We start from the raw sequence: 27671 nt of genomic DNA, 5'->3' as shown, positions 1-27671 counted from the left end.
TATGCCTTTTTATCACTTATGTTATATGAGCTGTTTTTCTTTATGTTCCAAAGAAATCAGAAAGCGTAAAGACCAGTGTCCTCTGAGATATCACGAAACACACTCACTATGCTAGATACGGTCCTGATTAATGCCTGATAAAATGTCTGTGTAAACATTGTACATAGACAATAAAATGTTTTGAAGTTTTTTCAATATTTGTGATATTTATAAAAGAAATGTGTCTTTTGTTAGAAGTGCTGATTTACTAAAGACAGGGTGGTTAAGAAACCCCAAAGCCTATGTGGCTTAAAAGTTTTTTTTTTTAATTCTTTCATTTCATTCTGTCCTTCATCAGAAACATAATAATTTCTTGGAGTATTTGTAATGGCTAAGTAAACTGGCCTCTCACTGCCAATGTTCCCTGTTCACTCGTAAAACTCATAATATTCATGAAAGTGTGAATCAAGCTAGAAACACGTGCTGCTTTTAGGCCCAGAGAGAGAATATGAATGTAGTTCAACCTAATCATGAACTCATATGGTGTCCATCTGTCCTGTCATCGCTCCTCACTGGCTCTGCAATGCCAAATCTATTAAGGATATTAAGGATTAAGGATGTCATGCAATCACACCCATAACATGAAAGATACATGCTCAAATCATGCATGATATAATGTGCTTATGGCTCTTTTGTTACCCCAGACAAGGATTACCACCTAAGCAGGGAGAGAAAGAAATGTTCCTGGATTTTAGGCATTGTTTGTCATTGTTCTAATCATGTAATCTGAGTCAAGGTGCCTGACGTATTTCTCAAAGCATGTGTCCTTCAGAGGCTGAACATAATGTTAAAATAGATAGTCTTAAAGAGATAGTAGATATGATTGAAGAGGTCTAAGCATTCGTGCAGTTGCGTGCGAAGCCTACAAAGCAAGTGACGGAACAGCCTTTTCAACAAAATACCATGGTGCTCTTTTATCTCTCATGGCGGTTATTGCAGATTTCAGGTTTGAGGCACCTTAGTCAGCGATGTATATATTTGCTTCAGTGCTGTTAGTATATGCAAAGTGATTTACTGGCTTTAGAAAGCCTAATCTCCACACTGTTTGCCTTCTCATTCTCTTCTGTTTGGGCCCTGAGATCCTGGAGACGTAATCTCTTTTATCCAGCCAGCCTTAATTATTGGGTTGGCATTATCGTTGCCCTCACGCAGAGGCAGGAAACTCTTCAGGATAAATGGAATTCCTTGCCTCTAAGCTGAAATGAACACCTAAAGACAGAACAGAAAGGCTCTGCTTCATTGTTAGAATTTTGTATTGCACAAAACTGCTCACTAACTGATTACACAATAATCATGACATATTACATTCCTTCACCATAAAACTGATTGCTGATGTGTGTCAATAATACACAATAATGTAATACAAACGCTGACTTGTCTTTTGTTCAAAAACTGTTGTCATGTTGGCGTCAGTCTCCAGAGCCCACGGCTCTTTTTCATTCAGGTACTCTAGTAATCTAAGAAGTGTGTATTGAGACTGTGCTTCTCTCTAGACATGGCGGGGTTACTGGCAGAGGAAGAGGACCAAGAAAGAACGTCTGGAGGAAATGATATTTTTGGGAATGGTTGGTACCAGGAAGCACTGGCAATGTATTGTTTATGAGAAACATTTCTTTTTCTGAAAGATTGAAGTTTGTTTTTCAATTCTATAAGGAAATTTGTCATCCAGTTTCTTTAGTTAGATGGAAATAGCATCAGTCAATAATTCATCAGTCATTCATTGGGGCTTATCATGTATTAATAATCAGTAGAATAAAATGACAGAAACATGGCAAGCCAATGTAGTTTCTATTTCAAGGGTTTTATATGGAGAAATATGAACAGATTGATTACAGTAGCAGAATTAAACATACCAGGAATTGGATAATGGCCTTACTATGCTTACATCATTGTTCCCAGATAGACCCCCAACTCCCAACACCCAGTTTTGCACAACAGCGGGCAAAGCATGTAGAAAGCAACAGGCATCAGATGCAGGAGCAGCATGAAGCAGAGTACCAGCAGGCCCTTGTCACCATCAAGGAGTCTGTTCGTTTGATAGATGGACCAGACATAAAGGAAACGCTTCAGGACCAGATACGCCAATGGTTCCTCGAATGCCGGTAAAATCTTGCTGTGTTTGATAAAAAAACTATGATTCATTCATCCTTCAATCCCAACAGTATCCTGGTTAGGGTTGTGGTGGATCCGGAGAACATCCAGAGAACAGTGGGTGTGAGGTAAGAATACATCATGAACAGGATGGCAGTTCATCACAGGAAATCACTCGCACATAGAGGAAATTTAGCATAGTCAGGTTTTTGGAAAAATGGGAGGAAAATAATGAATTAGGAAAAAGAAAATCACATAGACAAAGGGAGAACATGCAAAACTCCACCCAGACAATAACCCAGTGCTAGCCACTGTACCACCCTGACATGTAATACAGCAATAATGTTAGACAGAACTGTGGAGCAGCAGTTTGTGTTACTATGCTATTCAGCTTTAAGGTCCTGGTTGAACGTCTGTGTGAATTTCCTCCAGATTATCCAGTTTCCTCCAAAATAATGCCATTAGAGGAACTGAATATTCTAAATTGCTTCAAGGCATGTGGGTATGTCTCCTTGGTTGGTTTAGATTTAGGTGGAAGCATATTATTAATTATCTGCAATAAATTGTGTCAATGGAAGGTCCTCAAAAAGATAGTAAAAGGTGTGTGTATGTGTCTGTTTTGGCAAGAAATAAGATACCATCAGAAACCAGGATGTATTCATTCTTTGCACCCATTGTTCCTGAAAGAGGGTCCATTCACCTGGCTCTGATCATGATAAAGCAGCTACTGAAGTGAATGAATAAGGTGTAACGCTGAGACTTCCACACAATACAATACTCCTTGGAATCTAACAGCTAGAATATTTATGATATTTGATGATACCACTGAATCTGGTGCAATATAAGGCAATGCTTCAATAGTAAGTAAATGAATCAGTGATAAGAAGCCACTTAGTTTCCTCCGGTCACTGAGAACAATATTGTTCAGAATCTGGGACAGAGAGTGAAAATTTGTTATAGATTTGACATAGAGATGGACTAGTGATAGTATCAGAGTTATGGGCAGATCACCTTGTCTATTTACACATCATCTCTTATATTTTAATAATCAATTTATAATTATTTCCAAGTGATAATTAATAAATTTTTAACTTTTAGAGCAATGCTGCATTCCTGTAAACCGCTAATTGCAAGATAGTGAGCAAACTAGGAGATAAAGAAATGATATTAGAGCATGTTTTGTTTCAGCACTTAATTGATTATTGTTAATTGTTAAAGCCTTTTTCAGTATTTCTGAAACTGTACATATCTTATAGTTTGTTGTCTCATACACTCTTTCTCTTTTAGCTAATCCACTAATTTGTTTGCATGCTCCAGTGCTCTTCATTTACAAGGGATTTGTGTTTAGTCCCTGCCCTGGCCTTGCATTATCTTGCTCCAATTGTGTTGTGCATTCCTCACTTGTTTTGTCTTTTGCTTCTTTTGCTTGGAGGCTGGAATGTAAATCCATAGTGGAGGCAGTCTCATTTCACTATTATTCTAGGCTAAGGCTTGTGCTTGGTCAGCTCGTGTGGGCAATTCAGTGTTGTGCCGAGATGATTAGCACATTCCAGGCTGATTTATGACCAGCCACTGAATGTTGTTGCCCATTAGAGTAGAGAATAAGGTCATAAGTCATCTCCACTGGACCCCACAGGGAAACCTGGTCTCTGTGGACCTTTAAGCAGCACGCCTTCCACAATGACCTTTCTGGACTTGAAGTGCTTATATAAGCAAGGTAAGTGTGACGCTGGGTCAGGTGAAGCGTGTTGGCATGGTGTTGGTTTTTAGGCACTGATGAAGGGAGACAAGGGTAAGACAAAGTAAAACTGTTTGGCAGATGGAGGATTACTGAAAATATGGCTGTAGGAACCCAGTGTCAACCTGAAGAATAAGAAAAGTTTAAAGAAACATCAACAGTGTACAATGTCTTATCTCTTATCATGGCCAGAAATCATAATGTTAAGAGTCATGACCTGAGCCGAGTGCAACTGATGGCATTATTAATGAGCAGACAAACATTTGTGTTATTGTTGTTTTGTAAATGTTATTCATAACTAAAATATTTTTTTTAATTAATCCCTTATGTTAAAAACAAAGCATGCAACACATTTAATTATTTTCTAATAACAGCATGCCTCACTGTATTTTTCTTATACCAACAATTGCCAACAATTCCATCTACTTTCCATGTCATTTTCAATTCAAAAAATACATGCTTCTTAAAAATATATATTTAAACATTCTATAACATATAATATAATATATAATATACTCAAATATTTATAAACATTTGTAAGGTTATATTATGTGGAGCTTCCACTACACAAACTCTTGCAAATTAGCTGTAACTATGGCAACAATATTAGAATTAATATTATATATATAATATATAATACTTGAACTGGATGCAACTTGGGGTTTAAATATTAGTCAGCACTAGAGATGTTGATATAGATCATAAACAATTCCTGAGCAGTCAGATTAAAGCATTCAACATTACTGTTGTATAAAATATATAGGCAATGATTATAAGAACTTCAGAGACATTTTGTCACGGTTAGTCAAAGGCGAGTGAGGATCCAAATGCAGTTTGAACGTATTTAATTAAAAAATCAAGAAACAGGCAGGCAGGCAACACAAGGCAGAACACAAAGCAAAACAGGGACCAGGAACAGAGACATAAACATACAACATACCACAACGACTAACACCAGGGAAGTGGAGAGACAGAGTAGATATAGCAAACAGGAACCAATCACAAAACAGAGACAATCAGTGACAAAGGCAACACACCTGGAGGAAAGCCTGAGTTGAATTAGTGTCCATGGTAACAGATGAGTGGGTGGAGCAAACAATTAACAGCAGGGGCAAGACAGCGAACAGAAACAGGGCAAACACAGACAGACTCATTACAGAACCAGCAGGAGGCCATGGCGGGGATGGCAGAGCAGGTGACCAGGGTGGAGCAGCAGGCGGAGCCAGAGACCAGAGCAGGGCTGGAGACCAGGGTGGAGCCGCAGGCGGAGCCAGAGACCAGAGCAGGGCCGGAGACCAGAGCAGGGCCGGAGACCAGCTGGCCGTGATCGCAACCCGTGGTGGCACTGGGGGTGCTCTGAGCCTGTAATTAGGGACGGGAGAGAGAGAGACCGACCCAGCCGGGGAGACAAACCCAAGAGCAAGGAGGTTGGGCAGTTCCAACACAACCATGTTGGGCCAGGCAGAGAGTTCACCGTCATCCATCTTGGACAGGGCAGAGAGTTCAGGATTACCCCTTTCGGGCAGGGCAGAGAGTCTATGGAGCTTGGGTGTAACCATGTTGACTGAGTTACCCGACTCCGTCATTTCGGTCGACCCGGCTCTTTCAGCTAGTTCCGTCAACCCGGCTGGTTCCGTCGATTCCGTCGACTCGCCTGGTTCCGTCGACCCGGTCGGTCCGGCCGATTCCCGGCTACCCGGTCGGCCCAGCTGGTTCCAGCGTCATCTGAGTATCCGCCAGGTTGGAGATCAGCCGGTTCGCACGGGCCTCAACAGAGCTTGCCGGTATGGCAACCATGTGAACAGGCTCAGTCACAGGCGTGCACAGGACTGAGTTACTGTAGGGCATTCGGGCGTCCGTGGCTGGTTTGGCAAACACAGACAGACAGACTCATTACATGTTTGGCATGGAGTTGTTTCTTATCAGGAGCTCTTGGACATTTTTTATGTTGTTTTTTTGCCATTTTCCCCCTGAAGAATTAATGCTGACACACCTGCAAAGCTAATAGTTGTTCATTCATATCTGTACTATAAGCACATTTTCTGCCATAATTGCTTGAATATTGTTAATATGGTTAACAAGCCAGAGAACATTCATTAAGTATTCAGCAAGATCACCCATATTCAGTCCTTCAGACTCTCTTGTTCAAAATTGAGATCAGGTACACACCATTATGTACAGTATTATGTATCCTTGAGATGTTTTTCCATCCTGATTAAAATTCACCTGTTGTACATTCATTGGACATGATTTGGAAAGGTACAGCAGGCTGCATATCAGAGCAACAAAAACAGACACACAGTTAAATTAATTCTTCATGGACCTCCAAGACAAATAATGTGTCAAAGCACAGATCTGTGAAGTGTATTGAGATTTTTCTTAAACCCGTGAAGATCCTGATGTTACTTACTGTATAGCTAGCCACAGCTAAAGGAGCAAACAGACATAACAGCAGTATGGTGGGTCCTGAAAGGAGATGGGAGAAACTTTCAGAATTACAATCACTTCTGCAACACTATATTATCAGGTCTTTAAGGTTAGAATAGCCAGAGATTAAGCAAAGACTAATGTTTGTCAAAAAAAGGGTCACTTCATGATTCTCTTGGATGAAACCAAGATCGAACAGTTTGACCTGAATAATATTTATTTATGTAGGAAATCAGACCTATATGTCACCTGGACTAATTAATCCATACACTACAGCACTAAAGTGGACAATCCAATCCCTAGTCTCATGCAGTCGGAATGTCCTTCAGAAGGAAATCCTTTTCAAGGACATCAGGATGAGGTGAAGGTTGTTCGAATACCACAGCCTTGAACCCAGTCTTGAACCCCGATGAATATCTCTAGTAAAACCTGAAAAAAAGGATGTGCACTGATGCTTCCTGTTTTAGCTGATACTCTCAAGTAGTTCTTTATAAGTTCTTTAAATACAGGTATATATCATTTTGCAGCGTCATACTAATGATTACTTAAGATTTTTTTTCATTTTCTCCAGAGGTCATTTAACAAAGTAATGAGTAAAGGGTTTGAATACTTGTGTAAATGTAATATTTCAATTTCTTAATATCTATTAAGTAGGTTGCAGAATAAAAGATCAAAACCAAGGCTCTAATGTAACAAAAAGGGGAAACGTGAAGGCTTTGGAATATATTCTGAATGAACTGTATATACATTATTCAGTATTCTCACATTGTTATACACATAGATTTAATTTTCATTTTATATATACAAAATATTGTTTATGCTCATCTTAAAGCTGCCTGGTACTGTACATATAATTAAGCCATTTTGCTCTTGTACTGTTTGAAAAACCTACCAGGAACCAAATCAATAAACCACAAATTGATTGTGATCACTTTACGTTTTGTAAAATGAATCCAGTTATTGATTCAGTCACTGCAGAGCAAATCCAGTAGAGCTCATTGCTATGTCCTCCAGCTGTGACCCTGCTTTCAGCATGTGACATGACGGTGTGGCCAGTCTGCTTCTGATTAATTTAAAGAGAACTGAGACTGAGATTTTTAGTCTGCTACTCTAAACCTGACGGAGATCCCCTGAGAGCCACAGCTAGATCTGGCCAATGTAACCTCATCACCTGAGAGGTTTACAGTTCCAATATGACCAATTTGCCCTTGTTCCTTTTTCTTGAGAGCTGTTTAATTGATTCACTAAAAAGTGAAGAACGGAAACCAATATCTTCCATGATGAAAAATCATTTGGTTAATTTTATTAAGGCTCTGCATTTGTTTTTTCCCGTAATCACAGGCTAATCAAAGGAGACCTCTCTTTACAAATGGGAATGAGTCATTCAAAGGAGCAGTTGCAGGATATATCAATATGATGTTGATATTGAACATGGACATTTTCCCTGAGACAAAAATCTTTGCTGTCTTTTGGGTATATGGTTGGCTGTCTGAAAAGGGGCCCAAGATAAAAATTGGGGTTAATTGCATTACTTAGACTAAGCTCTGGGATTTCTTTTTCCTGCTATTTAATTGAGGCTAATTAGAAGAGGCCTTTCTTATTTTTGTAATTAGCATGGTCACTTGGAGGTTAGAGTTTATCGCGTGTATAATGAATGAGAATTTTCTCAGATGGTTTTAGTGAAATGGAGAATAAACAGGAACCAGAAATGAACTTTTGTGACCGATCAATGTTTGGCTTCATGGAAAATGTTTTTGCTTAGTGCTTCTTAACTAGATAACACATTCAAATAGAATCTGTGTTTTGTGCTGCAGAGATGCCACCGGAAAATTTCCTGATTTCCCAAGTAGTGAGGATGGAGGATCAGCTTCCATATTTGAACAGAAGACACCGGAGGAGGTCAAACACACACACACACACACACACACACACACACACACACACACACACACACACACACACACACACACACACACACACACACACACACAAAATTACCATCTCTGTATCAACAATATTCAATATAAGACGTTTAAAACTACACCTTAATGAAATTCAGATGCCTGGGATGGGATATGTGATATTAGATATAACAAATATTTAATTTCTGAAATTAGAGGTATTAATAGATCTCCATTTAACATAACTGATGATTTAATCAGTATGGATGTTATACAAGTTTATTTAAGTACATTACTTATTGTGCAGGTTGCTGCTGAGCTAGCTGCTAAACAACAAGAGAAAGAGAAGAAGAAAAAGTCCAAGGGGAAGAAAGATAAAAATGCTGCAAAGGACAAGAAGAAAGACAAGAAGGGCAAAGGCATGAATGCTGATGCAACGGTAAGGTTATGTATTGATGAAAATGATTCAAATGTAAAGAATATGCAAGCTTGAGAAAACTAACAGAAGCCCTGGTAATTGACCCATATCTATTATTTATATGCTGCTCATTTGGAGCCTGCATTACTGCTGGATGTCTTTAGTGATCATGACAAATTAAGCAGTTAGGAATCTCGAAGGGCCAAATCACACAGCTGGCATTCACATGCTCAGTGGGAGAGGATTTACTTTTTCCCTTTTTATAACGCCTTTTTATAACAAAGACTTCTTCCATCCCCACAGTAACCTCTCTGGCTCGAGTGATTTGAATTCAAGTGAACTGAAGTCCTCTTTTACTTCTACTTTTTACTCCAAAGGTTAAAGTGTATTAAAGTGAAATGAACTTGTGAGCAGTTTATGTGTCATTATGTTATTAGGATCTATAGTGTATAATTGACCGTGCAGTACACGTCTCAGTGGCAAACTACAAGTTCAAAGTTAACAAAGGCGTGACTTTCCAGCCGTTACTTTTATCACGGTATGATGGATTATTGCCTTAGGTTTCCGGTAGTACAATTCCAGCTGTGTACAAAATGGAACACAAACATTATGTGGTGCTCTCACGCACAGCTAAAGGCATATAAAATACCAAGCTTGAAGGAAAAAAATGTTAATTCCTTAGCCCCAGGCTAGGATAAAGAATGGTGAGGATGTTTATTCTTGAAGCTGCTCTCAGGAAATATCTCTGACTTCAACAAGGCGTGTCTCCAGTGTACTGCTCTGTCCTGATAACCTGTACCCTGTTCATTCTTAACTCTTTCCTTAATAAATTTCTGCCTGTCCTTTTCACCAAGGATATACTCTGTGCTTCTAATAGTTTTTCCACTGCAGGATGTTTTGTACAGTGGCAAGTGGTGTTTAAATCATATGTTTACATAGCACAAATATTCAGATTTAAAATAAAACAGTTTATACAATTTTAAAATAAAATAGTTCAGTAGTAATGATACATGTCTCAGTGAAAGCATTTTTCTAACTAGTAAGCATTAGATTAATCTTAGTTTTCAACAACAGTTTTTAGAAGTAGGTTTCATATTAACAAAGAATAGTCCTTTCATACTTGTATTTCACTTTCCTTGTCTTAGAATAAATGGCATCTCTGTGTAAAATAAGTTTTAGAAATGACAGATACATAGTTTATGTTCTTTATAGAAATGAAAGCATATAATAATAATCTTACTTCTATATTACACCCAATGTGAACAATAGTTAAATTTGAAATAAAGTCACAGTTCCTGTTCTTGTAGCTCAGACTGTGCTGTGCAGTCTTATATTTGCAATACGTGCTGTTTGTTAAGTTTGTTAAGTGCTGTTTGTTGTCTTTGATATGCTGCTGTAACATTTTATTATTTTTTCCCCAAACAGACTCCAAAATCTTTCAGCATAACTGGTCCACATAAACAAATATAACCTAATGTAGAATCTGACCCACTTCAACAAGCATTCATCTGCAAATTCTTTAAAACAATATTTTTCACTGACACTGACACTTATTGTGCAATCCAAACATTTTAAGTGCTCTAAATCCTTCCTAGTATAACTACAAGTGTTCTTTCTTTGAGCACTGAACTCGGACTGTTGTACTAATAATGGTAGTGGCTAACTGCAAAGCAGTCGAGCATTACAAATACCCATTTAAAGTGATTGCTGTCTGCAGTTATAGAATAGAGCCTTTGTTCCAGACCTGGTTAATAAGAGCACCTGTTATTCTCATTACGGAACTGAGCTACTGATACCTGCAGCGGACTGATGTGAAAGGTCAATTTTGAGCCTCTTCAAAAATCACTGCTTCCTGCTGAAAGCTGAGTGGGTCATTAGAGGGAATTTTCGTCAAAGCTCTTATAGGTTTTTTAGTGCTTCTTAAAGACTGAATTACCGAAGCGTACGTACAGCACCAGCATGTAAATAGGAGCCACTGTGTTTAATAAAAACAGCATCAGGAAGACATTTAACAGTTTGTCCAGACTGGGTTTAGCTAATATGTACTACCCTTAACCAGCTGTCTGAATTTAATTAAACTTGAGCCAGTAATTTTTTGCTCTCTAGCCAAGCTGTATGCTTTTACAGTAAAGCCTGCTAGATCCACAAGGAAATGCCCTGCCTTATGCCATGACCACAGCCATACGTGACTGTATTGTATTATAGTACTGTACACTTAAGATTCTTCTATATTTCCAGACAGATTTCATTCTCTATTGGGACCCATTAACCACTAATGGAGAAATGAGTTTAAAAGCTGCACAGTCGTAAAACTAAGTGTGTCAGGATGCCTTATTCCTTGTGAAAACATAACGCTGTTCCTAAACGGAGATACGCTCCACAACTCGGGTGCATGCAACCCACAAAACAAACATTTGTACGAGTGTGTGGGGACAGTGATTAGGTTTTAATGTGTGACCCCCAACTGGGAGAAGGAAAACACCAGCAGCTGTAAATCATGCTCACTGCATTACGCCCTGCTCCCCTACTGTTGATCGACATCATTAACCCAGTGGTTCTGGGTATCACAGAGCACCGGAGTATCGCACCCTGGCTTTGATCTCTGCCCCTTTCAACAGAAGTATTCATAACTCGCCTTGAAATGCTCTCACAGGCCTTCTCTATTTCTAAAGATCGGTTTCAACACAGCATGCATGGTCTAATGGATGAAAATGCCCAAAATACAGAAAGTGCTTGTGTGTTTTCAGGAGGAGGAGGAGGGATGGAAGATGAGCCCAAGTAACTTTCTGCCAACTGTGGTTGAAGGGGCTGAGATATACAAAGGTGAGTGATGGAAAAGGGGTATACAGTTTTCACTTAATGTCACAATGTTCCATTGTACTGTCCATTGTACAGTTTAGTGATAGCATCTCACTTGTAGGTATGCTCTTTGGCATTTAATCAGGTCTACCTACCATAGATATGTATATTATACAGATATACATTAAGCAGCCATCAGCTGACAAAACATATACGGACATGGCAAAGCCAGTAGAAATAAAACAAAATCTACTATTCTGAAATCTACCATGTAGACAAGTTCCATCCATCCAGCCATTGTCTGTACCACTTATCATATAGAGGGCCATGGGGAACTTGGAGCCTATGCCAGGAAACTTGAGGCATGAGGCAAAGCCCCCCGGTTAGGATGCCAACCCCTTGCTGAGATCAATCACACACCTATTCACACACAATTATAGAGATGCCAGTCAGTCTACAATGCTTGTCCTTGGACTGGGGAGGAAACCCAAATGAAACCCCCAAAACACGGTGAGAACATGCAGCACACACAGAGTTGGGAAATGAATCTCCAGCCTTGAACAATTGTGCTAAGCAACACAAAATTAGAAAGTAATTAGAAAATTTAAAAATATTTTAGTATCAAGGCAGCTAGAAAATAAATTATCAACTAAAACAGTCTACTAGGTTGACCATGTAAAACTGTGTTTTAGCACCTGGACAATCCTAGCTGGATTTTTCATAAGAGTGTTAGAAGTGTTGTATTGTTGAGATTTACTAGCCTCTTTATTACACACATCTACCTTGGTATTCTATTGCTTATTTTGTCTATACACCAATTGAGCCACTCTTAGTGTCCCTGTTGGCTATTTTTTGCTTGTTGGACCGTTTCCTAACCTGACATTAATATGTCCAAAAATACCAGCAACACTGCTATGTTTGATATGCTCACACACGTCCATATCAGTGCCAATATTGTGCCGAGAATGGCCCATCACCCAAAAAAAGGGTCAGCTGTCCATTGATCAAAAGGGCGTGGGGGATGACACATTGTAGGTAGCAACAGATGGGCCACAGTCAGTAAACTGCATACAAGCCCCATATTGTAGGATTACTTGAAGTGACCATTGAGTATACAACATTTGAAGTTGTTGTTTTTGTCTGCATTATAAAATGACACCTCTTGTGTTATTTCAAATCTACTGTCCTAGAAGGTTGTCAGAAAAATAGGGAACCTTGCATCTCTTAATTCTGAGGATAGATGTGTCTAAAATAGAGTACAGTGCCCACTGTAATGAACCCACTTAAAGCCCTACTCACTCTCATTATCTCTATTTTCTGTCTTTCCGAGTATACAAGGCACAGCAGTTGGACACAGTGACTGGAGACTGTATCTCCTCACACTGATAACGAGTTCAGTCATTTATCAGAAAACAACTGTTTACTAAACTCAACCACAAGTGCTGTATCTTGTGGGAATAACTGCATGTTTAAATCTAAAATTTAAACACATACATCATGCACAATGTCTGTTTGTGAAACAAACATGTCTATTTGTAAAATATCTACAGCTTCACAGGGTAACGTTAATGAGATGTGCGGCTATCTGTCCAACCATTTTTGCTCTGAAATATCTGTAGTTTCCTGCTGTTCTATCTACAATCCATCAGCTGCATAAACTTCATGCTGTCTGGCCAAATGCCTAATTAAAATGCCTGGGCCCCAGGGTTCTTCACCTAAGATACATATCTGTGTGTGCCAGAGTCTTTCTATGGTACGGTGAATGAAAAATCAATATGACTTCCTCCCGACCCCTTGACAGCATGAACGTGTTTCTGTAATGAAGCGCTACTTTCTGTTTGACTTTAGCAGGAAGTGAGTATCCCAGGTCATGCTTCTGTAACCCAATGATCCGTGCTGACAGGAGAGAAAGCTGGACCTCCACAAATCTCATGTGTAAGTGTGTGTATACATGAATGTGTCAATGGGGAGCAATTGGTGCAGCACTGAGAGTTTAATCAAGTCAAAATCCGAAACGCTGTTGCATTTCTGAACCCAAGGCTCTGCATACAGCCCATATCTTGCTAATTCAGTTAATCCAAATATATCCATAACTAGAGTTCATCCTGTCAGACATTATCGTTGTTAGAATGCTAAAGGTTCTGAGTTCAAGCTCTCTTATCGCAGAACAGCTCATCCATCTTTTCTTGGCCTGTCTATCAGAAGAACAAGGGTTAGGTTGAGGCCCTGTTTTGGGTCAGCCATCACCTCCTCCTTCATTTCCTTCCCTCTCCTCCCTTCCTTCCTCATAACTGCAATCCATCTTCTCTTGCATTAACACCAGCACTCACCTGTAGACCTGAAGGTCCAGACACAGCAGACCTATGACACAGACATAATTGACACAACATGGTTTTTGCATTTTTTCTGAATTATACTTGTAGAACAGCGTGTCCCACAAGCACCTCATGAATTGCAGATTTAAATCAGTCAACGTTTTAAAAATCACGTAGGCTCTCTTTAGAAGAAAGTCTTAATAGTCTGTTCATGTGGTTAAGGTTACACTTTTTGTACACAAACACATGTGTGTCTGTGAATCTGAAAATCAAAAACGATGCCATGAGGCATATCACTGCACAGCTGCACAGCATCTGCCCCTATCACTGTCATCACTGTTGGCTAAGTTAATGGAGATTTACATGTGTACTTATATAGCCAAGTGTGGAAGGGTAAAGGGTTTCAACAGCTCTGGTAATAACGGTTGAAACATTCTTTGATGTGGTCAATGAGGCTTCGTCTTCATTTGGTCTTGTATGTTTGTGTGTGTTAGAGTAGGCATAGCAGCAGTTAGAGACAGTGGAAAAACCACGTAAAAATTATTGTGCAACAAGCATCAGTAATGAACAGTGCATTTTTGCTTTAAGCATTCAGTACATACACCGCTATTAATAGCAAAACAAATGCAAATCCAATATGTCACAGTGTGGATATCTTAAATTATACCATTTTAACACATTCCCTTCATAAAATAGCATGGTCCCTGGTGTTCAGCAACCACACACAAACACTAATAAAAAGTTTAAGAGTCCTCTTTAATCCCAATTTAAAACAGATATTGTAACCATGATGCTTTAAAGCCACTGTGGCAGTGCCTGCAAAGTCATTCTTCAATATGTAAAGAATTATGCATGAAGGTGCTAAAGCAGAGAACAAATACCACTACAAAGCCGTAACATTTTTCATACATTTTCGATATCCCCTTCAAAAGGATGGTGTTTGAGAGCAAAAGATGAATATGAGATGACAGATCATAATTTCAGCTTTTGTTTCCTGATATTTGTATCAGGAAACAACTTTTGTGGTGAGCAAAAGTATAAGAAAACACAGTCTTAAAGTCCTAAAGTAAATATTACTTAATATTTGGTTGCACATTCCTCTAATATTTGTATCTGTAATATCCTGTAATCTTCCTCTCTTCCCTTTTTTCAAATCTTTTATGGCCTCGATCATTTTGAGAGTTATTTGGCTTTAATTGCCTCACAAGAATTACGCTAACAGAAAATAAAATTAAAACCATTAAAAGGACTGATAGCATTGGTGAGTGTATGGAGGTGTGTGTAGCTGTGACTGGAAGGAAAGGGTCTACATGTACACACGATTATCTAAAAAAGCAAGTTGGGTAAGAGCTCTGTGTTTTGTAGGAAGCAATTATCTACCCAGTCAAATCTACTTCATTTGTTTCCATTACAATTTCCCTCCACATGTCACCTGACACAACCCTGGGAGCACAGGGGTGCATTCTTGGAGAATGAAGCTAAGAGCTATAATGAAAAGCAGGCAATTGTGCACACCTCCCAAACTTTAATCACAGTATTGCCACAATGAGTTCCAGCTCCTGACTCCTGACTTATAACTGCAATCTTCAATGCTCATTAGCTCTGATGCCCTCTGTAAGATTTTCCTCAGAGTTTGAATAGACAAAGTGCCTCTACACTAATAAGACAACGAAATTGCATAAGCTGTAAAATGTCTAGACAGAATGAAAAAAATATATATTGATGGGCTTGTGAGTTTCTCAGACAAATGCGATGCCAAAAAACTAATAGTGTAATTTACTTAAGGTTAATTGGGGTTTCACCACAGAGTATAATTAATCAATTATTTTTGTAATCTCCCAAAAGTCATGATTATTTATTTGTCAAAAGGAAAGCAGCTTTTTTTAAAAAAAAATTTTTAAATGCACATCTGGTCTGTCTGTGTAGTGATTAAAACTAAGCAGCCTGGCTGTGAGGACTCAGAGCCTCAGCTCTGTTTTATCAGCTGTCAGTAATTGGAACGTTAATATTCAACGGGTTTGTTTAGTTGTAATGGAGCAGAAAGGTGAGGTCTGTATTTACCCAGATACACAGCATCAGATGGGAGGCTGCCTTGTCCCACAGAGACCCAGTGTTCACTGGGAAACCGCTGACACCGGTTGTGGATCGCTGGCACTGAGGATGAGGAAGCCATTAGGACATACGATAAGAAGGAGGACACTTGTCTGGGCTTGTTGGAAGATTTCCCATAGCGTCTTTCTTTTTCTCTCTCAAACACTCTCTTGTCTCTTATTTCTGTCTTTATCTCTCATTTCTACATGGATGTCTATCAAAGCTTAAAAGAACTTCCATTATCTGCTGTCTTGCTTATTATTTTATAGAACACTTAAGTAGCAAAAGAGCTGCAGCTAAATACACACAGTCATGGAAAAAGTCTGGAACACACACAGCTACTGTCAGGATTTATATCTCGATCCATCACCGTTGATAAAATCATTTCAAATCAAATTCCTGTCTTCAGAATTTTCCTACAAATAAGTGGACTAAATACGTATTATCTCTTTTCCCTCTGTCCTCTTTGTCTCAGTCTTTATCTTTCCGGGTTATCTGTAACATGGAGAACTCCCTTCCTGCCCAGTGGTATCGTGATGCTCTGGCTGGATGTCTGCTCTGAGTTTAACTTCAGGCCGTAAGGGTCTGTACCTTGGAAAGCATCTCTAACTCAGAAGCGTTTTTCCTGCTGCAGAATGAGTCAAAAACAAAAAGGTTGCATCCTTCCAAGAGCAAAAGAGCTGAAAGAGAGGAGTTCTGTCACCACATGCTCACTGGCATACTAATGACACATTAATGAAAAGCCAAATGATGAGCGCGGCAGGACACTATAGATCAGAGCAGGAGCGGTAAAACCAAGCACACTCCAGCCCTCGAGTGTCTTTCAGCCTGTCCCTAGGTGGTAGGCGGTAGATGAGCTCTACACACTCCACGTCCAGTTTGCACATATGTGTGTGGTCTTCTATGTGCCAAGTCATCACTCTATGTAACACTGGTTTGTCAAATGTCCAGCTAGCATGAAATTCACAGATGGTGTCACGTTTTGGATCACCGTCAGCTGTGGCTCTCCCTCTCCCTTTCCCCTCTCCCTCTCCTTCTTCATCTCCTGCTCCCTTTCTCTCTCTGTACCCCTTCACAGTTTTGGACTGAGTCCAATAAATCGTTCTTTTTCTCTCTTAAAAAAGCTGCCTGTTTTCAGTATGTCCTTTTCAAACAAACATGCTGGTCTGCGTGAATGCGCCCCACTGAAGCGCTAAGGTAATTATATAGATCAGATTGCCTGGGGATGTTTGGAAATTGTGACCTCAAAAAGCAGACCTTGTGGAGCACAGGTTGACCTCTGACCCTGGAAGGAGATCCCATTTCAAAAGTCTAAAGCATATTTATAGTTTTCACTTGCACAAGCTTCAATGGTGCCCTTCAACTCTCTGCCAAATCTGATAAAACATCCCATGAGTTGTCAGTCATGTTTGCAGGTTCATGACTCTTAAATGATTTGTTGGACAGTTATTAAAGCTGCTTTTGTCTAGATAGCAGATTTTGAAGAACCTAATTCTCAATGATGCACTGATGGTCAAGACCTCAGTGGCGAAATATTGCAAAAAATGCTCAGGTCAATTTGACCTGAAGGTGATGAGGTGAATTAAAAATATTTAGATTAGGCCTAAAAAAATATGATTCTAGTCTCTGACACATAACCGTGATTGTATATTTTCACACTCAGTCATGCACACACACCTGCCATGAGGCAGATAGACAAACATGAAATATAGCTTTTCCTGTCTTTTCCCATAAATATTACTTCTATTGCTGATATGACATATGATAATATGGCTACCTTTACATAAATATACAATTGCAAATGAAATGCTCCATAATTGTTTTTTTTTTATTGCTAATATGCGATAAAATGAATATTTATAATGGATACTTTGATTTTACGAATTACATTGGTCCTATAGACATTTTGGGCTCATTAAATAACTATTACCAAAAACAGAGCAAGAACAGGTTAAAGACATTGTTTTCAATTGGCAGACTTTTGTAACAGTGAAGTATGGAAGTCAATCTAGATACCACAACAAAAGAAAAAAAACTCTTAGAACATATGAATGCATACCTGTCTTTCAGGAATGATACGATAACAAGGTTCTGAGGCTTTATAGCACTTGGTGTCTATCTCTTTTTAGTCCATTGCTTCTTATATCAACTTATATCATCTTCTTAAAGCAAGTATAGTAAAACTTAAATACACAGACTAACACAGTTCCACACAATCAAGAGATAAATTCAGGACCAGCTTTAGTCGGTGAATTGGGAAATGACGATTTGCCAATATGATCATGTTTCATTGTCTATGAACTAAGTTTTATAACAAAGAACTGTCGAATACTCTTGATTTTTCAGTACAGCATTCTAGAGCAGCATGGTTTACAATGAGTGTATTAATATAAACTTCTGATTAGAATTATGGATAGCTGTATTAATGTCTGAGGTGTGCATTAAAGTCCACCACGTTTGCACAATCAAATTTAAGAATTCAACAATCCTGTGGTATAAAGTGGATGAAATAGCAGTAACTTACAAACTAAAGTTTCTCTGTAACATGTCTTTTTAAAATGAGCCAACTTTTTTTTTCAGATGTTTGACAACATGAAACAATATATCACTTTAATATGACTATTCTTTAATTCATAATATATTCTAGCCATCGGCTGTGGTGTAAGAGGAATATTCAGGATGATTTATAACATGGGGTAAACCTCTGCCAACACACTGATTATTTTCCCCACCATAGATAATTGTCACAAATCTGAGGATCCAAAATAGGCCTAAGTGGCAGCTGTCCTCAGAAGATGTGAGTCAGTCAGTCTCTGACCCGTATCTGCCTGGCACACTGTCCCTTACTGGAAAAGGAAGTACACGGAAATGCACTTCCTGTCAGGATATTGCGCATGAGACGCAACAGTGAGGACAATCACCTTCAACATTCTCACCCGGTCAGCTGCACCTGTGCTTCCTCTGTTAGAGGTTCAAAGATCAGTGTCCCAAAACAAGCATTAAAAAAATGGAACTAAACAGTGGGACATGATTCTCTTTATTTTGGTGTTTTATTGTTTTATTACATGGTTTTCGCCGGATTGTGTTGTCATGAATTGTGTTAGTTTGGTTGGTTCTACAGCATTACCTTACTGGTGTGTGTTTGTGTGTGTGTGTGTGTGTGTGTGTGTGTGTGTGTGTGTGTGTGTGTGTGTGTGTGTGTGTGTGTGTGTGTGTGTCTGTCTGTCTGTCTGTCTGTCTGTCTGTCTGTCTGTCTGTCTGTCTGTCTGTCTGTCTGTTTGTGTCTGTGTTGTGTTGCAGAGGTTTGGCAGGCCCGAGATGATGGGCAGAACTTCCACCAGCATTTTGACCCTGAGTTGGTGCGAGAGGAAAAGAGAACAGAGGTGGAAGTGGAGGTCAGAGTTCAGGTAAAGAGTTCAGAGTTCTTCAAAAATTTCATAACATACCTTATTCTAGAGTATACACTTATACACATGCTAGTATTTGACTTTATACTTACTATAGATTTCTAAAATCTTTAAAATAAAACTACATGTAGATGAGGTCCATTATACCATGAACAATTTCTCCAGACAAAATCCAGAAAGCAACAATTATTTTCCTCAAAGTAGTATGCCACATAATATGCAAAATAACATGATTAGTTCTCAGACAGATTCATTTGTGTACATACTGTAGTTCCCTGAGAATTACTTTATAATTCTATGTGTGTTTACGTTTAGTGGTTAAAGACAGAAATGATGTAATAATGTGGTGGAGACTAGCTTAAAAGCAGGCAAGAAAATTTTCAGTTTTAATTTTGTGCAATGCAGAGTAATTGGATAATTAGCATAAATAGTTTATTTTCATGTCTAACGTCTCATGTTTAAAAATACTTCTCACGTTTAAAAAACAGCTGAGGTAGATAATAACTGACTATTTTACTAATACTAAAAAAATAAAAGTAGACATATTAACCATAAAATAAATGTATTGAATGCAAAGGAAAAATACTTATATACTTAACTTGTGTGTTAGCCAGATGTTTTGTCAAGTGATAGAGAAAACTGGCTCAGTATGCTGGAAAGATGAATGTTAGAACTAAGTAAGTTTTTGATAACGTATGGACACAATATTTAGATTTCACTGTCATATGAAGCAACTGAAGAATGAACCACCACAGTGTTAGTTACATAATACATTATGTAAGGAATAAAACCTGAAGAGCTTTATTATATCTTATATTACAACAATTTGACAATTTTCCTTCCAATAAAAGACAATCATCAGTTTTAACATTTTTTAAATCAGGTGCATTCACCATGGTAAGCAATATGAATGATAATAATATGAAATGGTATTATGATATTCATAGCTGTGAGAAACACTCTCTGAGCCATGCTTCTTATGGTAAACACCTGACCAATCAGAATAGAGCATTCAACTGCCCCGTAGTATAATGAAAAAATAAATATCACCTGTATAAAATTTCGTATGAATATTCGTATATTAACTGATGAAATCAAAATAGTTCTTGGTAGAGCACTTAGATTTTCGGAAGCTGTTATATGTAGGATTTATTTATTCATTTAGCAGATATACTGTACATACCAGAGAACAGACCAAATTTAGATTAAACTCCTAATTTTAACTGCTTGTTTTTCCACAGGTAGATGAGCTGATGAGGCAGGAACTGAAGAACCTCAAATTGGTAATTGACCGAGACAAGGGAAAAAAGAAGAAAAAAGGGAAGAAGGCTAATAAAAAGGTGATAAACCCCAGCACACTGCTCTGACTGACATCAATGTGAAATAAGGGCTGTATTGCTCAGATCACACTGACAGTGATGTTGCTCAGCACCTGATAGGAAGAAACTAGTTTGTTTTATGTTCTTTGCTTGAATTCATCTGCAGTTCTTCCCCAGACAGCATGCAGTGTAAATACATACAGGATTTGAAGTGGATTATTGATGTTAGAGTGATGAAAGCCAGTGGTGAGTCACACACTGACCACTAGGAACATTAGAGGAACAGATAGGCAGATAGACAGTCTTGCCCTTGTCAATTTGTGTTTTGATAGGACTCCACTTTCTCACCACCTTTGGCACAAACACGTGCACACAACACACACACACACACACACACACACACACACACACACACACACACACACACACACACACACACACACACACACACACACACACACACAAGCATGCTACAGGGAGGCCAGATGTGGGTTTTGTTGGTGGATAAGAAGCAGGATGTTGAAGTTGATGTTTCTTCCCAAAACAATTGTATGCCGTAGTAAACATCCAAAGAGAAATTCTCGCCAAGGCATTCGCATTTAAAGCTATTTAAGACTTTGAAATGGCCCAGATTTGTAATTATTGTGCTTATATATGTGTGTGTGTATACATACACGGTGGATGCTGTGCATGTCTGTTTTTCCATTGTATATAATATACAAGCCAACTCCATTTCTGCATTTTCTAGAGTGAATTTTGTTGTTTCTCCTTCTTTCAAACACTCTTCACATGCACATACAGTATTGCGTGTCTGCACAAGCGAATATTTCCAATACATACTTGGCACGTGGATACAGTGGTATCTTATGCTCAACATTTTTGACTCAAAAATCAGCCTTTTACTTTCTGAAATGGAATGTATGTATGCACAGAGAGGGATATTAATCAGATTCTCTGCACCTTGAGTACACATCTGTTACTGTTTAATTATGGGATGAATCAAACTTTAATTAATTTAAATAATGTGTAATTCTGTCTTCTTCTAAAGACTGGTCTGTCTCTGTAACAATACGTTACAACAGGATTGATTTTCAAGTACAAGATGTTAAAAACAGTGATATTTATAATAGGGACTATGATACATAGCCAGATGGTTTAACATTGATGGAAAACACAACCCAATATCATTAGTAGTAGTAGTAGTAGTAGTAGTAGTAGTAGTAGTAGTAGTAGTAGTGGTAGTAGTAGTAGTAGTATTTATCATTATTACACTTATTTGCTTATTTGACCGACTCCTTGAACTGAATAGGTTTGATCCAAATGTTAATAAATCAAAAATAAGTATTAAAAATATCGGGAATAAAATATTTCAATACTTTCAAACATGAATAATTCATAAATTCATCAGCTGGCAAATCAAGCAAGTAATAACTCCAATGTGCACAGTTCCATGTTATGTTTGCTATGAAACTAAATTAACTCGGATTAAAAGCAAAGTATTTTTTAAATCAAATATATAACAAGCCAATTGTGTGTACTAATACAGACTATAAAAAATAAGAAAGGTTAGACTTTCTGCAGCAAAGGATTTTATTCTTTCCTGATAATGTAATGAAGCATTTAGTTTGCTCCCTTGACAAAATGTCTTTGGCTTTCACCACAAAATGTGGCTATAAATACTTTATTTGAGTCTGGCCAGTTTCTTCATTTTCTCTTGATGATGTGAGCTGACGGTGTTTTGTTTTAGAGCATTAGAGTTACATAACTGTGTTTTGTGATCCACAATCAAGTAAGGTCACCTACACCAGTACTAAATCCCTTCCTGATTCGGATTGTCTAGCATCCGTTCTAGATAAATATTATACCTAGAAAAATAATACATAAGGTCAGACCACATCCTTGGTACATATGAGTCATTCAGCAGTAGAAGTAAGTAGAGGAAATAAGTAGAGGACCAAAGTATTGAGTTGCATTTATCCACAGAGAAACATAGTCTGACACATTTAAACAAATCTATCAAACTGACAAATTCTTTATAGAATATTTAGGTAGTTTCTTGAGCAATTGGATTGTATTCATAAAACAAGCTGTGTGTGCATGGAATATATTCCTAACTACTAAATGTTATGTTTAAATCATTTCTCATGGTGCAGGAACTTCAATTTTATTAGTATAAGGAATAAATTATGGTATACTGTTTGCCAGAGGCAAAACTATATTCCTAAAAAATGAAAGAAATGAAGGCATGTACTAAGTGTTGTACAATTACCAATGTTTACAACTATGCACAATATAAAACAACAACACACCCAGGCTTACTACATAGTGTTGACATCTCTATAAGTGTGTGATAGAGATTCCCTCCCTTTTTTTCCTGGCCAAAAGATGACATAAGTGATTTCTTTGTTTTTGAGAAATGCACTCTGTGCTTGGGTTTATATTCAGTGTTGACTCTCCTCTGACACTGAGGACATACTGTTATAAGAAGCCAGTCCTTGGCTGACGTTATACACAATATTTTTATATCTTATTGGAATGGACACACACTGCAGCCACATGGCAAGCATTGCACAATTTTCTGACTGCTCATATATATTTATATATTTTATTTTTTATTTTCATTTTTAAATTGATTTAAGAGGTTAGGGTGCTTGCTCTTAGAGCAAAGTTGCTGTAAGAGTACATTTTTTTCTGATTAGCAATTGCCATGTTTGGTTGCTATCTTTTTAAACTACTACAAAAACAGCTTATTATTCAGTAATTCAACTTACAATAAATGGATAAAAAGTATGCTGTGTGTCCTTCTTTAATAAAATGTTATCGCTGGCAAATAAAGTGAAGCCGTAGTATCGTATCATTGAGTGGTTATCTTCCTAGAACAGAATGCCTACTCAAGGTTTATTGCATAACTAAAGCGTACATATTAGTCATACAGTATTAAATATAACTAATTTACCCCAAAGCTCTTATCACTCCTCACACTGCACCTCGCTCCATCAGATCTACAGCACTACTCGACTGCTCCCACTACTCGACTGCTTTTCTGTTCTGCCAACGAGGTGGTGGAATGAACTTCCCCTAAATGTCTGAACATCTGAATCACTGGCTGTCTTTAAATGACAGGTGAAGACCAACCTCTTCCTTATAAACTTAAACTAGCTTATTTTAACAGTTTTAGGTTGATGTTCTCAAGTCAATTCAGGTCAAGTCAAGAAGCTTAGCTTAGCATAGTACATAGTGGGATGAGCCAACGTTTCTCCAGGACCATGGTGCTACATAGAACAGGGGCAGAGCTACAGTATGGACTTAAGTGAGTTAGTCCCAGCCACATAAAGTGCATCTGTGCAACCTGGTGCAAACAGGGCAAGACAAAAGACAGTGCATAAAAACAACACAAGACATTACACAAAAGACAATACACAAAAGACAATACACAAAAGAAGCGCCAACCCATGTACATACTGTATATTATATAGTGCATGTGCAGATATACTGGAATGAACACCTAATTAAGCAGTGAGTCTGTAACCTAGTGAACCAGTGTTAATGTATTCAGTAATAGAGACAAAAAAGCACCTTTGTACGCTGCACTGGATAAGGGTGTCTGCCAAATGCCATAAATGTAAATGTCATTTAGACTTTAGTGTGCCATCAGACACTTAATTACTGTCATTTAAAAAGATTTAAGAATTCTAGCTGATTGCCTGACAATAAGAATTTAAAATCAGGGAGTTTCACATTTTCATTCTTAAAAAGAAAGCTATAATTACGCTTTTAACCACCCTGAAGTACAGGCAGTGTAGGTAATACAGTGCAGTGAGATGCACCAAAATCACATGATGTGTCACACAATCAGCAAATATTACAGGGAAATTCCTTCTAACCCAGGGTTCCAGTGTTCCAGTGACCGCATTCAGGCGTATTCAGTGCATCACTAATCAGGGCGATAAACAAACAGAGTCATTTCTGGTCCATGGGCTCCTATTAGGAAAACTTTGAAACTGTGTTTATAAGCATTTGCACGAGTGCATTGCTCTCCATGGGCCAGATGTTTTGTCAAGTGTCATTTTTGCAAACATTGGTTTGCAACATCGCAGTCGTGTTCTTGGTTCGAGCATATTTACCAGCCAGCACACTGACAGATTTAAGCCAAAACAGCGGCTTCAAACGATCCGACTATATTATGAATTGATAGCTGATTGACTGTCATTGCCCTCGTCTGACATGTTTATATCTGCTGTTTCTCAATTTAGAAGAAGAAGAAGAAAGCAAAAAAGAGTGGAAAGAAGAAAAAGAAGAAAGAGAAAGATTTTACAGCAGACAGGTTGGTAATAAAGCCGAACTTTTAAATATATATATGTAAACATGAGCAATTGGATTTTACAAGGGATTATGTATTTTAAATGTCTATTAAAAAGCCCACTCAAGGATGTGATTGTGGGTTGTTTTGAGACATGAATCAAGTTTTAGTGTTTTATGTGGTCAGGCTTTTAAATTGCTCCAACAGTGAACTTTTAAATCTCCTACAGTTAAGCATCTTACACTTTTTTATTATCTCTAGCATTTTTATATGCTAAGAAACAACACCACCACTTGACTATATACAGTGAGAAAGGACATTTTTTATAATCATACACCCAGAAGAGGATGGGTTCCCTTTTGAATCTGGATCTCCTCAAGGTTTTTTCCTCATATCATCTAAGGAAGTTTTCCTCTATTGCCTCTGGTTTGCTCATTAGAGATAAATATAAATTTTGTTGTAAATTTAGTATACATTTCTGTAAAGCTGCTTTGAGACAATGTCCATTGTGCAAATCATTTTAACTGTATTACATCAGATTTTACACATTTTCAATACATTTTTAATCTGTCAGACTCTTAACACACAGACTGATCCCCTGTGACACCCTTTCTTCTTAACCATCACTTAACTATGTGTAGACACATAGTAATACAAGATTAGCTCTACTTTATTTTCTGGGATTTTTCAAATTCTGGAAAGATCAGAAAAATTCACCATATGCGCATGAACATCAATCTGCAGTGCTGCTGCGAGTCAAACTGGGGTCCTTGAACCTGTATTTCATTTGTATGATTTTCTGGGAAGATTTTTTTAAATAAGGAAAAACATTTGCAATGCATGTACAAGTTACTATTTTTAATATTAATGTAAAGATTATTTTTAGAGATCTAGCAGAGATATATCAGTGTATACAGCGTGTGGTCCCTGTGGGCTATATGGAGAGACAGCTCTGTAAATAAAAGCAGATTTCTCTTGTGAATCCTGGGCCAGTTTGTCTAGAAATATGGTAGAAATATGGTTTTATTTTTGCACTCAGTAAAACAGTGATTAGTTCAGGCTACTGGAGCCAGTGATGATAGATAAAAAATATATTATATTATATTATATTTTGTTGATTATAAAATTTTTCACAGAAAAATGCACACTTACTCACACAATTATTAAGTATCACTATAATATCTCACACTTATGTGATCTTAATCTCCATGCACACTTCTAAATACAGATACTGTGTGTGTGTGCGTGTGTGAAGTGAAGTGATATACGGCTAAGTACGGTGACCCATACTCAGAATTCGTTCTCTGCATTTAACCCATCCAAAGTGCACACACACAGCAGTGAACACACACACCGTGAACACACCTGGAGCAGTGGGCAGCCATTTATGCTGCGGCACCCGGGGAGCAGTTGGGGGGGATTCAGCCTTCGGGTTACGAGTCAGACTCTCTAACCACTAGGCCACTACTGCCCGTGTGTGTGTGTGTGTGTGTGTGTGTGTGTGTGTGTGTGTGTGTGTGTGTGTGTGTGTGTGTGTGTGTGTGTGTGTGTGTGTGTGTGTGTGTGTGTGTGTGTGTGAGTGTGAATATTATAATCCATAACCCATTAAACCCATATGTTCTTTTTACAACATCTCATTCCAGTTGTTGCTGTTATAATGGCAGTTAGAATACTTCTGGGAGATTTTCACAAGCATTTTTTGTGGGGAATTGGCCATTCAGCCAAAAGAGCATTAGTGAGTTCAGGCACTGTTGTGAGGTGAGGAAGTGTAGGGTGCAATCAGCAGTATTCCAGTTTGCCTAAAGGTGTTCGGTGGGATTGAGGTCAGGGCACTCAAGATCTTCCACTCCACCCTTGGCACACCGTATCTTCATGGAGCTTTGTGCACAGGCCTTTGTCATGCAGGAACATGTTTGGTCCCCTTAATTCCAGTAAAGAGAGACTGTAATGCTATAATATTCAAATACACTCAGTACAATCACGTGCTTTAAACTGTGTGGTAACCGTTATGAGAGGAACCACATATGTTTCTGACTATCAGGTGTCCACAAACGTCTGGTCATACAGTGTATATGTTGTGGAGCATGTGTGAAGAACAGTCTTATTAAGGGTTAAACTTGATTCTCTGATTTATCTCATGGCTCTGTATGATGTGTCTGCTTCTTTTTTGTATCTTCCTTTCATCCCTGGCTATAATTTATACAATGCTACCCAGAGGATCTTGGCTCAGTTACTTCTCATTTGCCCTCAGCCTATTTTTTAGACTTAACCTGGAATTCTGTCAGGTTACTGTCTGTAAAAATGTCCATTTAAATCCTGGAAGATTTAGCAGTAAAAGGACTGTGACGCTGAAGAGCGAGAAATAGCTTCAGATGTAGTAAAATGTGGCATGAGTCTATAATGGGAGGGCTGTGTAATGACGTAATGGATAATATTTCAGATGCATTTTGAGTGATTCATCTTCCTCGTACTTAACATCTCCTTTGCTCTTGTTTTCCATTTTTCCATCTCTCTCTCCCTCCCTGTCTCCGTAGGACTATTGAATCACTATATGAGGAGCTCGTTCTGGAAGGCATCCTGATTCAGCCGATGACCGTAAAATTATGTGATTACCTCGGTATTAAACAGTCACATACACTCATGACTCTCTTGCCAGTTCATATGTGATACATGTTAAATCTTTTCTGGAAAGGGTTCAAGCCTGCATTCCTTTTGAAGTGTGTTCACTGTCCAATATGGCTATAGTTAGCCAAGTGTGTACTTAATACCATAAGGTCGTTTTTGCTCAATGCTAAACCTTTGCCCACATCTCAAAACTCTTGCATC

The 27671-nt window shown here is 38.3% G+C and overlaps 1 protein-coding gene across 2 annotated transcripts in view; it reads left to right on the top strand.

Moving 5' to 3' along the window:
* The window catches only part of iqca1 (IQ motif containing with AAA domain 1), a 43800-nt gene that overhangs the window by 5305 nt on the left and 10824 nt on the right, over positions 1-27671 (top strand). The window contains exons 5-13 of one of the 2 annotated variants that reach the window (XM_047813106.1): positions 1533-1604; positions 1939-2141; positions 8110-8194; positions 8504-8635; positions 11362-11437; positions 19120-19226; positions 20468-20566; positions 24802-24869; positions 27380-27462. In XM_047813106.1, coding sequence (XP_047669062.1) covers positions 1533-1604; positions 1939-2141; positions 8110-8194; positions 8504-8635; positions 11362-11437; positions 19120-19226; positions 20468-20566; positions 24802-24869; positions 27380-27462 — 925 coding nt within the window. Of the gene's footprint in view, positions 1-1532; positions 1605-1938; positions 2142-8109; positions 8195-8503; positions 8636-11361; positions 11438-19119; positions 19227-20467; positions 20567-24798; positions 24870-27379; positions 27463-27671 lie in introns of both variants that reach the window. The other variant, XM_047813105.1, reaches the window with a different exon arrangement.

This window comes from Tachysurus fulvidraco, chromosome 5, assembly GCF_022655615.1.
Source record: "Tachysurus fulvidraco isolate hzauxx_2018 chromosome 5, HZAU_PFXX_2.0, whole genome shotgun sequence".
Taxonomy (NCBI): Eukaryota; Metazoa; Chordata; class Actinopteri; order Siluriformes; family Bagridae; genus Tachysurus; species Tachysurus fulvidraco.
Note: the sequence above shows the minus strand (reverse complement) of the source record. Positions and strands in the feature narration are given on the sequence as shown.